The sequence below is a fragment of the Phaseolus vulgaris genome, chromosome 3 (genome assembly GCF_000499845.2).
Source record: "Phaseolus vulgaris cultivar G19833 chromosome 3, P. vulgaris v2.0, whole genome shotgun sequence".
Lineage (NCBI taxonomy): Eukaryota > Viridiplantae > Streptophyta > Magnoliopsida > Fabales > Fabaceae > Phaseolus > Phaseolus vulgaris.
Window position 1 is genome coordinate 6,679,248 of NC_023757.2, and position 21,875 is coordinate 6,701,122.

At 32.2% G+C, this 21,875-nt stretch overlaps 1 protein-coding gene across 2 annotated transcripts; it reads right to left on the reverse strand.

Moving 5' to 3' along the window:
- Positions 1-1,813: 1,813 nt before the first annotated feature.
- LOC137806469 (ubiquitin-like-specific protease 1D) lies at positions 1,814-16,825 on the reverse strand. Of its 2 annotated transcripts, none has more exons than XM_068606608.1 (14): positions 16,363-16,825; positions 16,131-16,197; positions 14,517-14,611; positions 14,129-14,430; positions 13,269-13,317; positions 13,011-13,093; positions 12,875-12,907; positions 12,682-12,777; positions 11,371-11,461; positions 8,116-8,213; positions 3,820-3,942; positions 2,956-3,070; positions 2,406-2,513; positions 1,814-2,323 (listed from the first exon to the last, which is right to left on the reverse strand). In XM_068606608.1, exons 1-14 carry the CDS (start codon positions 16,654-16,656, stop codon positions 2,144-2,146), a joined length of 1,734 nt encoding a protein of 577 aa, XP_068462709.1. In that variant the 5' UTR covers positions 16,657-16,825; the 3' UTR covers positions 1,814-2,143. The 2 variants fall into 2 exon arrangements, with proteins under 2 accessions (XP_068462709.1, XP_068462708.1); XM_068606607.1 differs by having other exon boundaries at positions 14,129-14,427; positions 16,363-16,822.
- Positions 16,826-21,875: the final 5,050 nt, after the last annotated feature.

Sequence of the window (21,875 nt, forward strand, 5' to 3'; positions counted from 1 at the left end):
GTATAATAGACTTTCATCTAGTCTGTTCTTAGAATTCTTTATTAATAGTTATAATCTACCTATGTATCATTTTTGTTAACATATGGATTTTGGTCTAGTCTCCCCATATTTTTGTATTTTTTTTTTAATAATATTTTTTTCATGTAATGATAAATGATTGTTGTTACTTGAAGTGTCAGTCTAGCTGAAATGTCAAGTAGTATAATGATGCTTAACATGAAAGCTTTTTATAAAAACATAAAAAAAAGTGTTTTTAATTACAATAAAACTATAATGATGTATTTTATTTTTGACCAATTTGTATGAAATTGTTTATATTTTAACTAAAATATTCTGATAATCTTACAATATTAAAATGTTTAAATATGTCATTGAAATTAAGCTTCATATCCAGTTTATTACGAAAAATTACATCCAAAATATCTAAATCTATGAACAATTTCGGATTATAAAATGACTTTTGACACACGTAATCTAGAATGTTTACAAAATACGAAAAATGAAACGACAAAAGATACAATGACAAACCAATGCACGGGAACAGAAAAAATATAACTCAAAAACTATTTTTTTTACCACAAAACCACAAATGAATTTCCAAATCCTCTTCCAAAATGCGTAAAGAATCACCAAAAAAAATCTTCAACTAGCTCAAATGAGTGTTGGGGGTACTGAGAAAAATAGAAAGAATTAAAAAGGTGAAAAACTGTCTAGAATTTTAGGGTTTATTTTTTTTATTGAAGGAAAAAATTGTATTTTCACATTTATTACACTATAATATATGAAGGTGCATGAAGAAACAACTTATTGTCTATAGTATCTAAATTCATTGGATTATATGAAAACGGTATAATATGGATTTGAGAAATTCTCTCTACACTTTTATAATCTTTTCCTGGACTTCTATATAATTTTTTTTTAGTTCCAACAGTATCCTTCTTCTAAGTATGATGATGAAGAATATAGTGTGTTTTTCTTCATTTTCAAATGGTGATAGTTATTTGTGATGGTTAGTGGTTGAGATAAATTTTGTAATGTTTGGCTAACTCACTAGATTTTTTTCATTTTGTTACAAAACTTAGAAAAAACCAGCGATGTGCAAAATTAAAAAATAATAAAATATTCCTATTAGAGATTGTCTAATACAACAAATTTTCTCATCAACCCTCTTACACACACGCTCAAATGATGAAACTTCTCTCTCAAATGTTGCAATTGAAGTGTTACGGTTAAAAGAGAATATAGGATGCCGGAATGTAAAGTTATTTAAAAATGTAAAGTTTTATCTTTATTTATAATTATTCAAATTTTTTTTTAAAAAATTAAAACTGCCTTTTTATAATTAATATGGAGATAGTCATAATTAATATGGAGGTGCATAAAGGGAGAATTTGCCTTTGGATTCTAAGGAAAAAAAGGTAACATTTCTCATATTTTTGTTTCATCCCGAATTTTACACCGTTTATAGATTATCTAATAAGCTGAGCTACACTTGTTTAAGTGAGGTTATATTAATCTTGTCGAATAGTTAAAGGGAAAAAAACTACAATCTTCATCAATTAGACCTTTAACTAAGTGAAAATCATGGCAGATAGAAGAGTTAAAATGTGGCGTTTGATGGTAGGTTAGTATTACATGCAATGCCCAAATCCTGAATCCTAATAGTTTTTAAACTTATTATTTCTTCTACATTATTTAGAACAAGACATTCCAAGAATATTTTAAAACATGTAATCTGAAATTGCATTTTCAAAAAGGATAAAATAAAAATTAAAAAAAGGTGCAGAAAGAAAACATGGTGCCAGGACAAAAGTTGTTAAAAACACAAATTATTTGAAGTATAAATAAGGGGTAGATACGAAGGGTATTAACTCTACTATACATTTGGAAAGAGCAGCTAACCCAAAAGAAATGGTTAGAAAGTAGAAACTTTGATTGTTATTTGTTCATTCCAAACGGTCAGCTACCCTTTCTCGTATTAACGACTGCTGGATTAGTAAGCAGGTGGTAGGAAATTATCCAAAAATTATCAGCTTAATAGCTGATGTCTGTACAAGGAAAAAATTCCAGTGGCACCAACTATATGAAAATATAAACAGATTTTTGGTTCAAGGAAATGAGAATTGCAATTCATGATTGCATGTTACGCCATAGAATCCTTGGCGGACTCAACAGAATGAGTTGCAGGGCAGGCAGAAGATGAAGGAGAAGATTCTAACTCACAATTATCCCTCATTGAATTCTGTAATTTTTCTACAAGCAATTTACGGATTTTCATTCTCAAATTGGATGCCTGTTCTGGTTTGAACCATCGCTTTCCAAACTGTAAGTTGACAAGTATAAGTCAACAGGAAAACCAATTTTTTGACATAAAGTTATCTTAATAAAGAAGCAATAGCTATTACCATTGCCAAATCTTCCTTTTTCAGTCTCTCAGGTGCTTCTTCCATGAAACGCTCAATGAAGTACAATACAAAAAGACCACAGTCATACTCATTCTTCTGTTGGGGAACCTGGTGCAATGTGTAAATGCAACAGATGAAAATTTTTAGGAAAAAAAATCACTATAATTGTTGAAACAGTTGCAAAATAGTTTTGCTGCTTTCTCTTTTATCATCAATTTTATGAATCTAACTTCAATAAGATGGACCTGGAGCATCCAATCAAAGTTTTGAAATAAATTTCAATGTCTTTTTACGTGAAGACTAGACGTGTTTTTCTTTTTTTCTATAATCTTATAAGAAACAGTTTTCTTGAGAGGTGTTTAAGAAGAACCTCATTCCTTCGAATGTAATCACTAAGAAAAAGTCTCATGAACTCCGCACCTAATCTATTAGAGGTCAAACATTCATTTCATTAAGAAAAAAATAGTGAAAGATAAGTTTATCTTCAAACTATCATAAAGAGTATCACTACGATAGCACCTTGTTCTAGATTTACAGCTTGCAAATTTACCGTAATGATATGACATTCAATTCTACGAGGAAGGCACTTCCATATTCTGTCCGCAATTGAAACATCTGAAGACACATCCTCCCGATCCATATAGTTCTTTTCTTCAATCAAATAGCTACAATACATAATTTCACAGCATTAAGTTTTGATGTTTGAATTCAGATAAATGCCTATGGCATATACAAAATTGATTTTCACCGTTCAAACCATCAATTTTACTACCAGGTTTGAGTGAAAACTATCATCCACTTTAAAGGTGCTGGCTAAGTGACTAGGTCAGTCACTTTCTCAGAACAGTTCCTAAACAACAATGTTATAAAGCCACATAACTAAAGAAGATATTGGCAAGAATGCAAGTGACCACATTTGGTTGCAGCTGGGAATGCATATAAAATATACAAGTAGAAAAGTCATAAAAAGAATTCCAGTTAAAATCTGAAGTTTGAAGATATTTAGATGCATAAAAGTTGCAATGAGCAAAAAAACGATTGCTAACTAAAAGTAAGTTTACAAATACATAAAAGTTGAAATAGAATTTAGATTGTAGCAAAAACATTTCCATTAGCAAATAATACATTGATATCTATTTCCATATTTCCCATGAGAATGGTTTTTTAAAATAAGACATATCATCTTTGTAGCTTACAAAAACTTGATCAGATAATCATATTTGTTGACTACAGAAGACCTCATCACAATTTAATAAAAAAAACAGATAGAAATATTGCCAACTTCACAACCACCTTAAAAGTTATAGCAGAGTAGAAGTGGCAAAATGTGTTTTTGAGCAAATTATCATTTGTATCGATGAAATGGAAATGTCACATATGAGATATAATCATACATACACTTGTTTAACCTCACCTTTTAATATTATCAAAAACTGATTTACTAGAGTGAAGACCCAAAGAATCCAAATGAAGTAAGATTGGCCCCGATTCATCTTCTTTATCTGGGATACAAATAATGACCAAGCTCCAGTGAAGGCTGGACATATGAAACATCATGAGTACTAAACCAGAACTGAGTAAAGGGAGAAGGTAAGATAAAGATATGACAATATGCTCCAGTGAAATACAAAATTTTGGCAGGAAGGGCATAATAGGCATAGACAAATGAGTATAACAGTAGCCAATGTGACTCAATCATATAAAAATAATGTTAAGGTGGAAGAAGAGATGCCAAGAAATGTTATACCAAAGAAAACCAACAAAGCATGAAAATACATGGAGCATCCAAAAAAGTAAACCAACAAACAAGAAAAGAAAATGAAAATCCAAAAGATAAAGTAGAAACAAATATTTTGTCTATCATTCTTCTGAAGAACAATTGTACACACGAACTTCAATTATATATACTTATGCTAATAACTACTTGCCTTGAATGGACCTAATTTTAGAAAATAAACTGTCCTAAAATAATACAGTTCATAATTATATTTAATACTCTCCCTCAAGCTAGTGAATGAACATCAATCATTTCCAGCTTTGCTAGCAAGATCCCAAAAAACCACTTCATGGGTAGTCCATTCTGTCAAATGATATCCCAATGGATCATATCCAATGGTTATTTATACTCTAATCCACTCTCTGCTTGATAAAGTGTTCGTCTCTCTCAGTGTGTTTTGTCCTATCATGTTAAATTCGGTTAAGTACAAATGCTAATGATCAATTTGATGTTGCAGAACAGTTCTATAGGTGCTCCATATTTTACATTAAGGTTATCTAAACTGATAGCCTAGAACTCAAGCTTCTTGTGCTGAGGCTCAGAATTCAGCCTTTGGACTTGATCAAGCAACTACATTATGTTTCTTACTACTCCATGTTACCCAGGTTTGCACTCCGAAAAATACAATAAGAAAACATGTCCTCCTTTCAATAATTGAACCTTGCATGATTTTCTTATTTCCATTGGAATCTGATCCAACCAAACACAACTAGTAAAAATTCAAAGATACAAAGTACCTCAAAAACTATCCACAGATTGAAGCCATCTTTTCAGTTTGCACACTAACTCGTAAAAAAAATATGCTTCTGGTTAAAAAAGTTGAGACACATTACCCAAGGACAATAATTTTGGTAGCTATTTTAATATTTTATTACCTTGCCCCCCCTACCAAATTTAGATTGACTTTTGCATTTCCTTTCCCTATCTCGGCAAACTACAATTTACACTTTCCAACTTCTGTTACATCAATTTTTATATACCATTATATCAAATCAGCAACAATATCATATTGTTCTCTTCGACTCCCTCATATTTCCATCTTGGCATTACTTTTCAGTCATTGGTGGTTTTAAAGAAAAAAAACTCCCTACCTGCTCCGCATTTGTCAACAATGATGAGTGAATTATTTGAGAAAGTTACATGATATATTAAACTCAAAACAGCATACAGTTTGCATCTTATTCTTCCATATCACCAAAATTTCCTCCCAAAAGCACTCAGTATCCTCAGGAGCAAAGATATCAGACTCGAGAGTCTACTTAGACTCGTGCGAGGTCGGTAAACCCCACTCGTAGACTCAGAAAGAGTCTACTTCTTACAAAAAATTTAATTAAAAAAATTCATGATACCAATTCCATAATATTAAAATAAAAAAATCTGCAACCAGCTTAAAAATCTCCAACCCCAACCTAAAATTAACCCTAAACCCAATCAGCTAAAAAGCCCCAACCCAATTTTAAAAGCCCCACATAATTAAAAAAAGCCCACCCCTAAACCCAATCTGCTAAAAATCCCCAACCCTAAACCCAATCTACCAAAAATCCCCAATCTGCTAAAAATCTCCAATCCTAAAAATAATTCCCCACGAAACCCACATAGCAGCAGTAGACCAAGGCTCAACAAGGTGCGGCGAGGCGCGACGACGGCGATAACGTTGTGATTTGAGGCGCAATCTAAGGACGACGACGACACGATTGGAGGAGCAGCAACAGTGATAAAGACGACAGTGAGAACGCGAACGAGGTAGGAAAGAAACCTTAAATCCTATCATAAATGAAACACACCCCTCTAAATCGTTTTGGGCTTTTTTTTTCAAAACTCATTGACTCGACCTCAAACTCATGAGTTTGCACCGAGTTCACCGAGTCAGTCCAAGTCTGCACCGAGTCTGCCAAAAAGCTTGTTTACTCACGAGTTGACTCGCCAGGCAGAACTAGACTCGTTTAGTCAAAAGGGTTCAAGGGTGAACCCGCGAGTTTGATAACCTTGCTCAGGAGCACCTTCTGTCTGCAATTGGTTCTGAATGACGCATTTGTCTATACCTCCAAGAATAGCTTCCCTTGAAATATTGAAGAATTTGTTTACTGCCTCTAAATATGAGGATCATACATAAATTGACTACCCACAATAATGGCATAAGCATGAGTCTGTAAATTCCCACAAACACTGAAAATAATGACCAAGACAATGATGTGTAAATTACACACTTCAGAGAAGGACCCTGAGAATGCAAAGCATGGAGGCATTTCTGGCTCATAGGCTATGGGAATTGACCAGTTTGGTGGTGGCAATTGTCAGGGGTGCTCAAAGTCAAATAAAGGTCAATTCCAATTGTGGGTATCCACTGCAAACAAGGAGATGCAGAGTCTATACTACTATTGAAAGGAACACAGTGCTGCAGTCTAGGGTACAAAAGTGGAAGTAGAGCCTCCAAGATCAAGAGCTCTAAAGATTTACATTTCACCTACTTCACATTATAGCAATAAAAAAATTATTGCTAAGCTTTGTGGAGGGTAGTTATAATTAAATTAGGAATCCCACAATCCTTGCCAACATTATTTGTGAGCTGATTTGAACTAAAACTATTTCAAGATTGAAGTTAGGTGACACCGGATGATATTATGTTGTGTTATTAAGCAGCCCTTCACATACCTTTCAATTCAGTGTTTCATGAAAGAATAGAATATATTGAAATTGGCTGTCATTTTTGTTCTAGAGAAAGTTCTATTGAAGGAAGTGAACACTGAATCTATTGATTCCAATGATCAACTATCAAACTATTTCTTAGCATCTCAAAATTCAATATATTTGTTTCAAGGTTGGAGCATTTGGTTTATATACCCAACTTCTAGGGGGAGTGTTGGAAATACAAGCGTGAATTAGTTCAGATTCATGTATTATGTAATTTGTGCACTTGGAATAAAGAATTCACAAGCATAGGAAGTAGCACTCTTGGTACTTACTACTTATGACCATAAAGTGTAATTATTACAAAGTGCGTATAAATATCAATGTAACAAGTACCTTTTTACTCAAAGCAATTTATAAAATCATCTCAACCTTTTTCTTTCAAGGAACACTATAAATTATAAATGAATACTTTTCAGATATTATAAGTTGTAACCCAGTCCAAAGATTTGCATCATCAGTCCCAAATGTTTAGGGGACAACGAAAATGCCACAAGTACACAAAAATAAATGGATTGACACTTTAATTATAGCAATTACATAGCAGTAAGAATATAAATACACAAAGTATCGGATGTTTCACTTATGGATTTCCACCAGTAGCATGCCCACTACTTATAATCTATGTAGCACAGATACGGACACTGACACGGAGACATGTATAATCTCTAAAATGTAGGACACGGGGACATGGATCTATATATTATATAATTTTGAATTATATAAATTGAAAATAAATATTTATGTGCAAAAGTATGTTTCAGATTCTTTTGGGAGCAGGAAGATATTTTTCATGACTGGTTCAAAAGAATTTGTTCCTTATTTTTATAATCATAATAAAAATTTATACAATAAATTTGAGTTTTTAGAAAATATTTGTATTTATACCTTTTAAAATTGTGTTAGAACCGTGCTAAAATTTTAAAAAATCCAACAAATATTTTTTGAATTGAACACTTCACCGATAAGTGTCCTGCGAGTGTCCAACACGGATACGCCCATTTAAAAGAAGTGTCCGAGCCTCATAGCTTATAATAAAATATATTCACTATTTAATTTGATGGAACCCAATTTTTTTTATCAAATTTAGGTAAAAGTCAATATAAAATAAGACCTTTATGTCATGTGAACAGTAATTTCTTCAGATAATATAACATAATTCCAAGGAAAACACGGAAAGAACTTCTAAATATTCACAGATTATCATTTACAAACAAAAGTTCAATGATAATGAAGAAAACTTACTCCTCGTGTATTGGAATCAAAACATACGCCTTCTGAAAAATATTTACACCCTTCCACCATCTTCTGAACTTTGCAAAGATCACATCTCTATCACTTTGCTAGATATTTACAATAAATAATAAATTAGAACATGCATAGAAAAAAGTACAAATTGAAAGGAATTTAAGGAACACAAAGATAGAAATTAATTAGAAACAAAACAACTTTACAACAAATAGAGAATCAAACTAACAGATTCTCATTATTTTCTGACCCAAAAGACTCTACACACTCTTGTCTATTCAGACAATCAATATTTTACATTTAAATTAGTTAAGTTGCAGGCCTATGGATTATTTAAGGACTTTGTTTTTAAAGTAAGTCTTTAATTTAGAAGTTTGTTATACAAACTGGATCAGAAAAACTTATGGAAGATAAGTTTTCAGAGATAAAAGAGACAACAAAGTATATTTCCTTAAACGAAAGAATTACAGAAATTTACAAACATGTATATTTTCTTTGAGGGTCCAATATCCTGCCATGTATATCTTTGTTCTTACCTTTTTCTCCAAACCCCAAACATATATATATATATATATACAAACCTCTCTTATTCATCAACTACTCTACTGACATGGTAATTGACTCTCAACTACTTGTAATTACATCAAATAGCTCTATTTCCCTTGCCCTTATTTCTTCTCTTGTAAACCTTTGTAATAGGAGGTTGTGTCCTATCAATACCCGTCCCATCAAGATGCACCTTGTCCTCAAGGTGGCATAGTGAAGAATGTTTAGTAATAACAGAACCTTCCTCCTGACTGCTTTCAAATTCTACTAACTACTAACTCTCTTACTAACCAACATCATTGATTCTGCAATCCAATCCAACACATCCTCTAGAAACAAATTCAACTCATGACCCTTTGTTAGTACTTCAGGTAGGGGTTGAGACTTTTGTGTATGGTATATAACTTTTTTTCAAAATGGCCACATGGAACATTGAATGAATTTTAGAATAAGGTGGAAGCTCCAGCTGATATGCTACTACTACTACCTTGGCGAAAATTTTGTAGAGACCATAATGGCGCAGACTTAACTTGTCATTCAACTTTTTAGCCAAATATTTCATCTTATTCAGTTGTATTTTGAGATACACCCAATCCCCCACTTCTAACTGAACATCTCTACGATGATGGTCAACATATCTTTCCATTTCATCTTGGGCCTTCAAGAGATTCTCTCATAACTCCTTTAACAAAGTGTCTCTTTGGTGAGTAAGCTGATTAATTCCTTCAAGTCGAGAATGAATATTGGTCCCTCGTAGCAAGGGAGAAGGGTCTTGGCCATAAAGTGCACTAAAAAGAGATATTTGCATTATAATTTGTGTTGAACCAAAACTCTGCCGAAGGCAAGTGTGAAGGCACTGCCTTGGTTTCATACCTGTCAGACATTGTAAGTAAATTTCTTAAGCACCCATTAACAACCTCGGTTTTTCCATCCGTTTATGGATGATATGTCATGCTCATGCGAAGTTAAGTTCCTATTAGCCTAAACATTTCCTTCCAAAAACTACTCATTAAGAGTTGGTCTCAATCTGACACAAGGGTAGTAGGAAATCCTTACAAACAATTTTGCTATTGTCATTGCTGAAAAAGGGTGTCACAACACAAAGAAATGAGCATATTGAGTTAGCCGATTCACAACCACTAGAATAAAATATTTTCCTTCAGCCTTAGGAAGGTCACCTATAAAAAGTCCATTAATATGTTTGCTTGACTTTTATGTGGAATAGGGAGACATTGTAATAGCCCTGCTAGAGATAGCGTACTCGACTTTTTTCATTGACAGATATCACAAGAAGCTATGTACTCTTTAATATCAATCCACATACCCACCCAATAAACAAATCTTGCTATCCATTTATATGTTCAAAAAAACCCTGAGTGGCCCCCAACATGAGTCATGAAATTCTTTTAAAAGAGTTGGGATTCTCACATATGTTTGTAATTAGATCCTTGAACTTAAAAATAATTTTCAATTAGGTCCCTACCCCGTTTCCTTTAGGATTCTATTATGTAAGAGAAACTAAATAAAAAGATTTCAACAATTAGGGGACCAATAAGTAATTAAACTACTAACTTGGTCCACATTTTCAATTAGATCCATCTACTTAACAAAAGTATGGGACCCAAATGGAAATATGGCAAAGAACACAATGACAAATTATTTAAAAGTTCAAGGACCTAATTATCAACATCCAAAGTACAACTAGTAGGGATTAATATAAAAATCCTTAAAAAAGTCAAGGGCACAGAGATAATTTTTCCTTTTAGGAATAAAGTGTTATAGAAAACAATTTCAATTTCAATTTCATAGCTCCATCTATTTTCTATTTATAGAAAGGATTGTTGCAATTGTGTGCCATGTACACACGGGTATTCTTATATATAATAAAAAGATACAATAATAGGGAAAATAATTAATTAATTAATAACTATAATGAGGATTAACTCCTAAGATATTTTCCTATTTAATGTAATCAAACCATATCTTTAAAGTTCCACCTCATGATGGAGCATATATGTCATATGAGCGAACCTTGAATTAACATGGATTTCTACATTGCTCACTGAATTGCAAGTCTCCTTTACTACTCCTGTTCTTCTTTGTGACAGTCAAAGTGCTGTGTCTATTGCTCACAATCCAGTATTTCATAATCGCACTAAACACATGCAGATTGATGTTTTCTTTGTGCGGGAGAATTATTACAAAGCAACTCTACATATACCATATTCGCACTCTTGATCAATGGGCAAATGTGCTGACCAAGCCTCTATCTTCGGATCGTTTTACTTTTCATAGAGTCAAACTCAATGTGAAGAGTTTTTCTTATGAAAATCTTCCCCTTGAGTTTGAGGGGTGTTAGTCTATATAAATATTAGTTAGTTTTTACAACTGTCAGCTATTATTAACAATAGCTGGTGCATATAGCTTTTGCTGTAAGCGGTGCCAATAAATAAGTCTGTACTCCTCTTATTTCATTAGTGCAGAAATAATAAAATTTCAGTCTGTTCCTCTTGTTCATTTTCTCTAAAAAATACCAATATCTGATTAACCGATACTTAAACAAGTCATGTGGCAAACATTTTGCCATATTTTGAATGGAACAATCAATGATACATTATATTATAATGATTAGGAGTCTACTTCCTGAGGAAAAATAATCTGTTCATGCAAGTGAAAACAGAAATGAATCAGAAGATAATTAATCACCTTGTACGAAACAGCTTCTTTAAGCTTCTTGTAGAAATATGTATTGAAAAAATGGTAGTCGGTTGTCAACAATACTTGCCGCTGCAAATATCTATATCCAAATGAAAATGCCAAAAGTAGAGAAGTCAGAAACTAAAATGGAAAATATGTCCCAAGGACTATTACTGTGCTGTAGTATATAATTCATGTGTTCACCATAACTAATCCTAAATAGAGAAAAAAAGAAGTGATGTAAACATGTGTTCACCATAAGTTTTGTCCTTCAAGGATCAATTTTAAAATGAATGACTCATCAATTGAACTTCCACATAAATAAAATAATATAAATAATCTAAACATAATGTCACAATCACAAGAATTACCTTCATAAATTAGCTTAGCACAAATTCTTTATAAAAACTATCACCATGAGTCAAATAAATGTAGAGTAAAAACAACAAAATAACATTAAATCCATAATATTTCATAAAACAAAATAACATTTTTGCAAACCAAGCATGAACTTTAAATTCTTGGCTTGCCTTGATTCTTTGACGCCTCTCTTAACAACAAATACATTAATCCAATTTGGTTAGTCAAAAGTCGTTACAGCATTATCAAATTCCCGGTTATTATTATTACAAATAGTCAATCATGAATTGTCCTTCAACCCCAATTTTTAACCGCATACAGGGGTCAAGGAAATAGTATATCAGATAATTATTAGAGAAAGAGAATATATGATCTTAATGATAACATTTAAACAGTGTAATATCCTACAATATATTTTATATAAAAACAATGTATATATATATATATATATATATATTTTATATATTTACACACTATTTGAAAGTTAAGAGCATTCAAACCTTAAAATTTGTGAAATGTGTAAGCTGATATTTTCACCAGTCAAATGTGCCTTAAAATGTCATCACATTGGTCCTTGAAGGACAAAACTTGCGGCATTAATCGTCAAAGGACCAATTTAATCGATAAATGAGCAGTGGGAAGTTGCTTATCTCATTAGAGGTTCACAGTGGGTGTTTGTCAAAATTAAAACATAAAGAGACTAAATAAAAGCAGAAATTACAAAATAAACATAGACAATCCGCTATAATTTATTTTGGAACCAAAAATGTTCAATCCTTCAATGCCCTATCAATCAAGCATGCATTGATTTATGTTTTTTCCATCAATATTCCTTACAAATTAAATACAATGAGTGAAGGGTAATAAAAGAAAGAAGATAACATAATTATGCATTTATCTCTTCATCATAAAATGAAATTCTTTTAAAAGGACCAAGAAACTAAAGAAGGCTAGACTTACTGAATGTAAAAGTTCATTATTGTTGATGTTAAATAGCCTTCAGGGGCAAGGCAATCTGTGTCTTTGTAACAAATTTCTACACACTCTGGATCATCTCTGAGTCATCACAGGGAAATTCAACAGGTCATGCAAAGTAAATAAGAAAAAAATTATAGTTGAATGACCATGTTACTGTATTATTCTTTAGAAGTACCTTGATGGAAAATAGATCTTAGCTTCTTTCAGGCTGAAAAGAAATGGACACAAATAATACAAAGGATTTTCTGGGAATATCGCAGAAGATGAAATAAATAAATAAATAAAAATGCAAGCAAACGATATTCACTTACTATTCAGCATATTGGTTTTCGGTTTTCTCCACAATATGAGCCTCATCATCGTCGTCGTCAATATCAAGAACAATGGGCTGACCCTGTTTAAAACATGTAATCACTTGTGAATACTGGTAAAGCTAAAGACGTGTCAAATCATAAATAAACTACTGATTTTAAATTGAGATTTGGGACTTGTATAACCAACAACTACAACAGCCAAGTGTCCTGAGCTAACTATAATTTAAATGGATAAATAAGAAAAAATAGACACACCTTTCTGGACCTTGAGCCATCTAATTGAATTGCCTGAGAAGCAACCTTCCTACCATGTCAGTAAAGAGTAAATAAGGATCCAACATTATGAATTTATTCATTCAGAAAACCTAGCTAGAGCCAAAACTAACAAGCTATATCGGCCACCATCTTCAGCATAAATATAAAGGGTGAAGAAGAGGAACTCATGAATAATTTTCTGTGATAAATGATGATGATGTAATGACCTTTGAATACAAACTTTGTTCAACAGGAGTGGAACATAATTGCAATACACAGCACAGTTAACCCTCATATTTAATCGTAAAAATCATAGTGTACTAATTTAAGCATGAAAGATCATAAGTTACACTAATCCGCTCCTGTGACATCAAAATAGCTCAGACAGATATTAATAAACCATCCTCTAGCTATCCAATGTGACACTTGAACACTATGGAATACTTGGAATAGCATGCCCCTAAGAATTTATAATAAAGGATTTCAATTCAAATCCCTGATCAAAGTACCATGGAAAATTCATTGGAATCACGTGGAAGAGTGAAAAATACCCTTTGTGCTTATGGATGAAATGGACTAGCCTTTATTGTGCATCCTCAAATATCCAAAGATACCACACCAAATTTAAAAGCATACACAACCTCATGAACCAATGGATACCCTGAGGCATATATCTAATTGGCATACTGACAAAAATGCACTACATCAGCTTTATGAACCACAAAAAAATACATTTCAAGTAAACTGACGATGGCAAAACAACTAAATAAAGTAATTAAATACATCAACACCAAAATCACACAATAATGTTACCATTCTGAAAAGCATTGGAATGAAAACCACAAGACATTTTCACTTACTCTTTTGGGTAGCATCTTGACAGATTTCTCCCAATATTCCGCAGAGAAAAAGTGGATGTTGCTCTACAAGTTTTACCATCACTGAAAGTATCATGTTTAGAAAGTTTACTAGGACACCGAAACGGCAATTGTCTTGATGATGAACGATGTCGCTTTCTTCTTCTAGGGGCTCCATTGTCTGGTATTTTCTGGTTGTCACAATGTTTGAAATGTGACTCTTTTTCAAATGCACCAGAAGCAGCATTTTCATGTATTTTCTGGTTCTCTTTTTTAAATGCACTGCCAGTTGTACAACTAGTCTGCTTAACAAATTAAAGTCAGGTAATGTAATATCAGGTAAGTTAGAAGTTGGAAATTGAGTAATATACAAATGATGCAAAGACCTTACACTATCTTCCATTTTTTTAACAAAGTAAGATGTAAAAGTGGATAGTGGCTGAGCATGAGATGACAGAGTCCCTTCTCTCAAATCATTAGACACACCTACAAAAACAATCATTTCTTAGAATACAAAAGCCATGTATTTTAATTGTTGAAAATCACTAATTCTATATTTATGGTAACAATAGTGGTTTATAGCCATATAATCATTTGATTTAGAGGAAACAAAATATACTCTATTTATGTATATAGCTAATGTAATAAGTTTACCCGTATGTGGTATTCTGTTAGGATACACAAAGAAGAGGAACTAGTTAGAATTAGAATGTCATGAATTAGTTACTGGAGGTGCTAGTTAGATATAAATAAGAAAGAAGGAGACGGGGAGGAGTGTGTGTAATTTTTTTTGTAGATTGAGCTTTAGCTCTTTGTGAAGGGGAAGCCTTGAAGGAGAGAGTGTTCTCCTATTTCTTGTTCTTTTCATTCAATAAAAACCTTTCTTCTCTTCTCTTTATAATTCTTGGTTCCTAACATATACCAATGCTTTCTTCAAAATCATAATGCACAACAATATTTACCTCAACAATTTATAGCACCTAAGGGTGTTCTTCATCAAATTTCTTGTGCCCACACACCTCAACAAAACAGGGTGATTAAGGGCAAAAATAGACATCTCTCGAAACCACTCTGACTCTTTCCCTCCATGATTATGCTGCCCCCTATTTTTTACAATAGATTATCCCATCTTTTCTAACCATATTGTTATTATTGAGAAGATGGACAAGTCTAACTATTCCACTTGGGCTTCCAAAACCAGGTTATGGTTATGTGGGTTTGACTACAAATCCCATCTCACTATCACTGTTCAATCCATTCCAACATAAACTCGAGAACAATGAATAAATATGGATGTTCAACTCTATAGTATTATTAAAATCCATTATTTACACCACACTCAAACCTATTTTTCATCCCCATGAGATGTGTTCATAAGTTTGGATTGAGGTCTGTGTCCTTTATACCAATGGCACACAGTGTTTGTATGGTGTGTGCCAGGGGAAATTCACAAAATTGCTCCCTAAAAGGCCCTACCTAGATGTCACAATTACCTAGCTGAATTAGAGCTTTTGCTGCTAGACTGAGTTGTGACTGCTCCAGCCACCCAATACTGTACTTTCTCTACAACTCAAAACCACAACTCTATTTGAGTTCCAAATTTCCCAAAAGCATATCTGCGACGCAATCCCACTATAGCACACAATTAGAAACCATTACAGACATATAATGCCAAAATATTCCGTTTCAATGTTGATATTTGTAATCTCATAAGGACAACAGTTTCTCCTTTTTATAGCTGCACCCAAATGCCACGCTACTGTCATTGCACACCACAAGAGCATTGCATTAAAATACACACATACATCAGTTCCAATAGTCACTTAGTTGGAATTGTCAGAAAATATCATTAGATTCCCTATCAACACCAAGCTTGACTTTCAAGTTTCAACCATACTTTGCCTTCCATTTAACTACCATTGACATGTAAACAAATAAAATCCTACATACTCCATAATTTTGAATCATCACAGGAATCACTGTATAAAGGGGAAAAAAAACTTACCCTTGGTAACAACAGCACTTGAGCTCGTAGTTTGTTCGGACAGCGGCTTATTGTCCTCATCAACTTCCTGTTCTACAAAGGAAAACCAAAAACCAAACAAAACATAAGTAATCAAACTAAAAGCAACAAAAAAAAAAAACAAATAACACAGATTACACAAAAAAAATGGGAAAACCCTAGAAAATAAATGTCTCAATCAAACACAACATGACAAGAACCGATGATGCGGAACCTGACGAAGCCGCGTGGATTCCCGGCGACTAAGTTCCTGTTGGTAGCGGTCGATGGTAGCGCGAAGCTTGGCGCCATTGTCGGGTAAATTCTTGCCGGTAGCTTCGAGTGTTCTCTTCTTGCTCTGAATCGACTCCTTGAGCTTGTGATCGGGAATAGCATTGAGGTCGTCCTGATCAGAAGCCATGGCGGAGGAAGACACTATGACCACCTCCCGCGGCGGCGAGTCATGTTGAAGTTGTCGGTTCCAGTCAATGGAGAGAAGAACCTGTGGTTGTTGTCGCTGCTCCTCCATGCATTTGAGGAGAGAGGAGAGTGAGTGAAACAGTTTGTTACTGTTACCTTGTAAATTGTTTAGGTCGGAAATAGATGATGAAATTGGTCGCAGTGAGTGGCGCGCCACCACTTTGTGGGTTAACTCTTCCTCTCTTCTGCCCCTTGGGTCTGACAAATTATTTATTAAGTTCTTCACACTTTCACGTGCATCTTATATACTATTGTAAATATAAATATAAATATATATATATATATAAAGAAATATACTTTTTAATGACTATTTTTTTACTTTTTAATTAAATCTATTTTATAATAAAAAATATAGTTTTATAGTTTCTTTATTAAAAATATAGACATAACTTATTTATTTAAAAATAATAATATTTTTTTAATTATTTATTTTCTTAAGACTGTACTATTTAATATTATGAAAATATAAACAAAACTAAATGTTCGGAGTAATGAATTGAAATTTTAATGTTGATGACAAACTTTATATGAAAAGTTAGTATGAGATGTAAGAAAAATAGTTTTTCAAATTTTTTAGTATAAAGTGAAAGATTACATGGGATTTCATTCCGATAATATTTTTTGGACAATTCAAGTTCGTATAAAACAAGAATAATTATTAAAATAATATTATAATTATTAAAATTATAAAATTATAAAAAAAAATATTAGGTCTTAGGAAAAAGGGTAAAAAAACTCAGCAGGAGTAATGGTGATTGTGGAACAAGAGTTGTTTATATAGAAAAATTTATAGAAATTAAATAAGAAGGAAAATTGGAATTAACGTTTTCATATATTAGAATGAATATGCATATTTAATTTGTACAATTTTTTATATATTTGTTATTACAACAATATATATTTTAATTTAAATATATAATAATTGTATTTAGTTGCCAATAATTATTAATGTAAATTTATAACCTTCAAATTATGTTCTTCTTATATAGTAAAATCCACATTTTTTCAAATTCTTTTCTTAAATTTTATTTTCATAATATAATAATCTATCCCATATTTATTTATCTTTAAATCTCAAAAGTGGATTAGGTCACAGTTGGTAAGGTGAATTTTTTTTTTCAACATATATGATTTGGTCTTTAGTTTAAAAGAAAAGAAAATAAAAGAACTAATTTATACGATATGATTTTGATAATTTTTTTCCTGTCTTTTATTTTTAATTTTAATTTTTGTATTAATGATTTACTCTTTTTTATCTTTGAAACTAAAAATAAAATAAAATAAAATTTAAATTTGATAAATATATTAAATAATAAATTAATAAAATTTTAAAATTAAATATGTAATGTTTAATATCATTAAAAATTAAAATTATATATTTTTATATTATTGTAATCTAGCATCAATAAATACAAAGAAAAACATAAGATTAATTTAAAAAACATAAAAATATAACAAGAAGTCAAATATGGTCTCTTATGACGATTTAAAACAATGGTTGCGCACGAAGTTCATACTTTCTCATTATAAGAAGAAACTCTTTTTGAAGCTTCAACGACTTCATTAAGAAAATAGGCGTGTGGATGAACACTTCAAGAATCTAGATATTACCTTAACTAAAGCTAATATGCATGAAGAGAATGGTGAATCCAAGATATAGGTCTGTAAGTGAGTTATAGAGATAAATTCAAGATGTGGTACAATTAGATGAGTACTCCTATTTGAAAAAATTGGTTCACCTAGCCATTAAGGTAGGAAAATATATGTTACACATAAAAAAAATAACATGTTAAAATTTTCTAGCCAAATCTCATTCTATCTTTTTTAAGAGGAAAAAACTTTTCACAATAGCATCTCCCTAATAGTTATTTGGACTTTCAGAATTGTAATTTTGGAAGCTTAAATAGTTGTTATGAAAAGGTTATTTTGGAAAAAAATTTCCTCTTTTGGATTTGCTATATTTAGAAAGTAATATTATGTTATAGATTTAGTATTATGTATGTATTACGTATTTTAGAAGTCTCATTAATCTATTTTGGAGAGTGCTTTCTAGAATACATATAAAAGAATTCCAAAATTTCCCATTTAGAGTACAATATTAATATGAAATAAAGCTTCTGGATTCCCGATTTTGAAATGTAACAATCACTTGCAAAATTTTAATTCTAGAATGCAAAAATAACACCTTAAATACATTCTAGATTTTATATTATATAAGTGTTTTCCCTATTCTATATTCTTGAAATACAACCTTCACCATTTTATCCAAAATCACAACAAAACAACCAATTTGTACCTCAAACCACTAACCAAGCGTTCTAAACACCCCCACCACATCTCAACCGAGCTAAACCTTGCCTTTAGCACTTCTAGAAGCCACCAACACAGAACATGCTATCATGGAAGCACCATGTTTGAAATAAAACACTCAAGGGAAATTTTGAGATTTTGAGAGAATGAATGGGTGTAGGAAGCAAAATCATGTAAACCACATGGGTCTCGATGTTGCTCTTTCAAATCAAGCCCAAATATTTTTATGATTTCTCTTTAACACACCATAAAAAAAAGTAACATTTCCTTATTTTTCACACGTACCATTCATTACTTTGGGTGTTTCTTCCTACACTCCAACATTATTCTTTCTACACCCCATCATTTTTCAAAATCTTGGAATTGTCCTTCACATTTTATTTCAAAACTCAAATTCCATGGTAGTGTGTGGGTTAGAGGTGGGATCGTGGAGATTTTTGCAACAAAGGTTGAGCTCGATGGAGGTATGGTGGAGGTGCTAGTGTGTTAAGAAGACTTCATTGGTGGTTTGATGTAAAAACTAATGTATGTTATATTGTTTTGCGGCGTTTATGGTGGCATGGAGGTTTCTGGAAATCGGGTTTTGAAAATGAGTTTTGGAATTGGTATTCCATAATGAGTAAAATGAATTATGGAATTGGAAATCCGTAAGCAAAAAAAATGCATTTCGGAATGGGGTGCTCCGTAATGCAATCTTGTTTCCTAAAATAGGAATTTCGAAAGAGAAAAAAGTCATTCCAAATACTCTTTCCGTAACACATATTTCGAATTCTAGAAAGGTAAATCCGAAAGGTAAAATATCTTTTCCAAAAAAGGTATTCCATAATGGTTTTTTGTTCTCTTCCTAAAAGCCTAATATGAGAAACGGGTTTTTAATATTTTGCTGGAATTTTCTGTCAGGTAACATGCTATTTTGCAGGAGTAGGGAGTAGGTTTTACCCAGGATTATATGCTGAGGCTGATATGTGGGAGGGACTAGATGATGTTGATATTGAGCAATTAATATGTTGTAAAACATTAGACATTAAAAGCAAACTAGTGATGCATTTACCACACATGAGGTAAATGTGAAGGTTGAAAAGTATGTTTAGATTGTGTATTATTTGGTAAATTAATTATGAAGTGGTGATAACTTTTTGTATGTATTTCCTAGTTGGGATGAGCTTTTGAGGTGGGCTAGGAAAGTTGCGTTTGATTTTGACTTTGTTATTGTTATATTGATATCAGATACTTCAAATTTCCAACGAGGAAGGAAAACATATCTATTATTGGATTGTAAGAGACGAGGTAAATACAAGCGATATAAGAAGGACTTACAGGTAATTGAGAGTGGGAGTAGGAAATGTGATTGTCCTTTTAAATTACAAGGGAAACTTTTAAAATGTGGTGAAGAGTAAATGTTGAAATTAGTTTGAGTCTCATAATCATGACTTGATAGATACGTTGGTTGGTCATCCATATGTTAGTAGGTTAACATCTAATGAGAAGTCAATGTTTATGGACATGACAGACAATGTAGTGAAGCATAGAAATATTTTGCTAACAGTGAAAGAGCATAATAATAAAAATGTCACCACCATAAAGAAATTTTATAATGCCATGTATGCGTATAGGAAATCAGAACAAGGTAACAGATCCGAAATGCAACAATTGATGATATTACTTGAACGAGACATGTATGTCCATTGGTGTAGGTTTGATGAAAGGACAAATGTCGTGCCAGATTTTTTTTGGACACACCCTGATTCAATGAAACTATTGGATGCCTTTAACATTTTGTTGATGATGGACAATATGTAAAAAAATAATAGGTATAGGATGCCCTTGCTTGAAGTTGTTGGCATTACTTCAACGGAGTTGACCTTCAATGCTGCATTTATGCTACTCACATTTAAAAGTTAACATAAATTTATATGGATTATTGAGAGACTTAAATGGTTTTTTTTATAGGTGATTCATACCCTAAGGTCATGGTTAGAGATAAAGATATTGATATAATGAATACAATAAATATTGTCTTTTTTTAAGCTTCTAATGTGTTATGTCATTTCCACATTGATAAAATTGTCAAAACAAAATGTAAAATAATTATTGATTCAAGAGAGTTATGGGATCAAGTAATGGAATCTTGGGGAACTATAGTCGATTGTGATAATGTACAAGCCTATGAACATTGTGTGCAAACATTTTAAGTTGTTTGTTCACCATGGCATATTGTATTGAATATGTGATTAGTACTTGGTTAAATCCACACAAAGAAAAGTTTGTTAAGGCATGAATGGATAAGGTCATGCACTTAGGTAACACCATAGGTAACAAATATGCATATGCTTTACTTATGATAATATTTTTTTTCTTTGTAGGGTTTAGGCGACATATTCAATTTCCTGACATAATATTCTTTGTAGGGTTGAGTCTGCACATTGGAGTCTAAAGAGAATGCTTCAGATGCTAATGGGAGACTTATGTTATTGTTGGGATTTCATGAACAAGATGATCATCTTGTAACATAATGCAATTAAATCTTCATTTGAAAAGAGTTTGCATGTGGTGGGTCGTGTCTTTCACGTGACAAGATACAAGAAGTTGCATGACTTTGTGTCGAAATATGTTTTACAACATATTGAAGAAGAGATTGATCGAGTTGAATATGTTGACTTAGATAAATCTCGTTGTAAATGCACCTTTAGATCTACTCATGAGATTTCTTGTGCTTGTGAATTAGCTTCCTTTAGGGTAGGTAGCATACCATTGCAATAAGAGCATTTCATATGAACACGCTTAAACTTTTTAGATATTTCAAGTCATGATACTTCAGCAAAGTTGTCGATCTAAAAAGAGTTTGTTGTGATCATGAATCGATTCAAAAAGGTTGACATTGTTGGTAAGGTTAACATTAAAGTCAAGTTACCTGAAACTGCATTCCCAGATAACACATATTTGTGTCCACCAGTTGAG

Coding starts and splice junctions, on each gene's coding strand:
- LOC137806469 (XM_068606608.1), bottom strand. CDS start 16,656: ATGGAGGAGCAGCGACAACAACCACAGGTTCTTCTCTCCATTGACTGG. Junction 13,094..13,268: donor ATGGCTCAAGGTCCAGAAAG/GTGTGTCTATTT, acceptor TGTTTTAAACAG/GGTCAGCCCATTGTTCTTGA. Junction 12,778..12,874: donor AAGATCTATTTTCCATCAAG/GTACTTCTAAAG, acceptor GTGATGACTCAG/AGATGATCCAGAGTGTGTAG.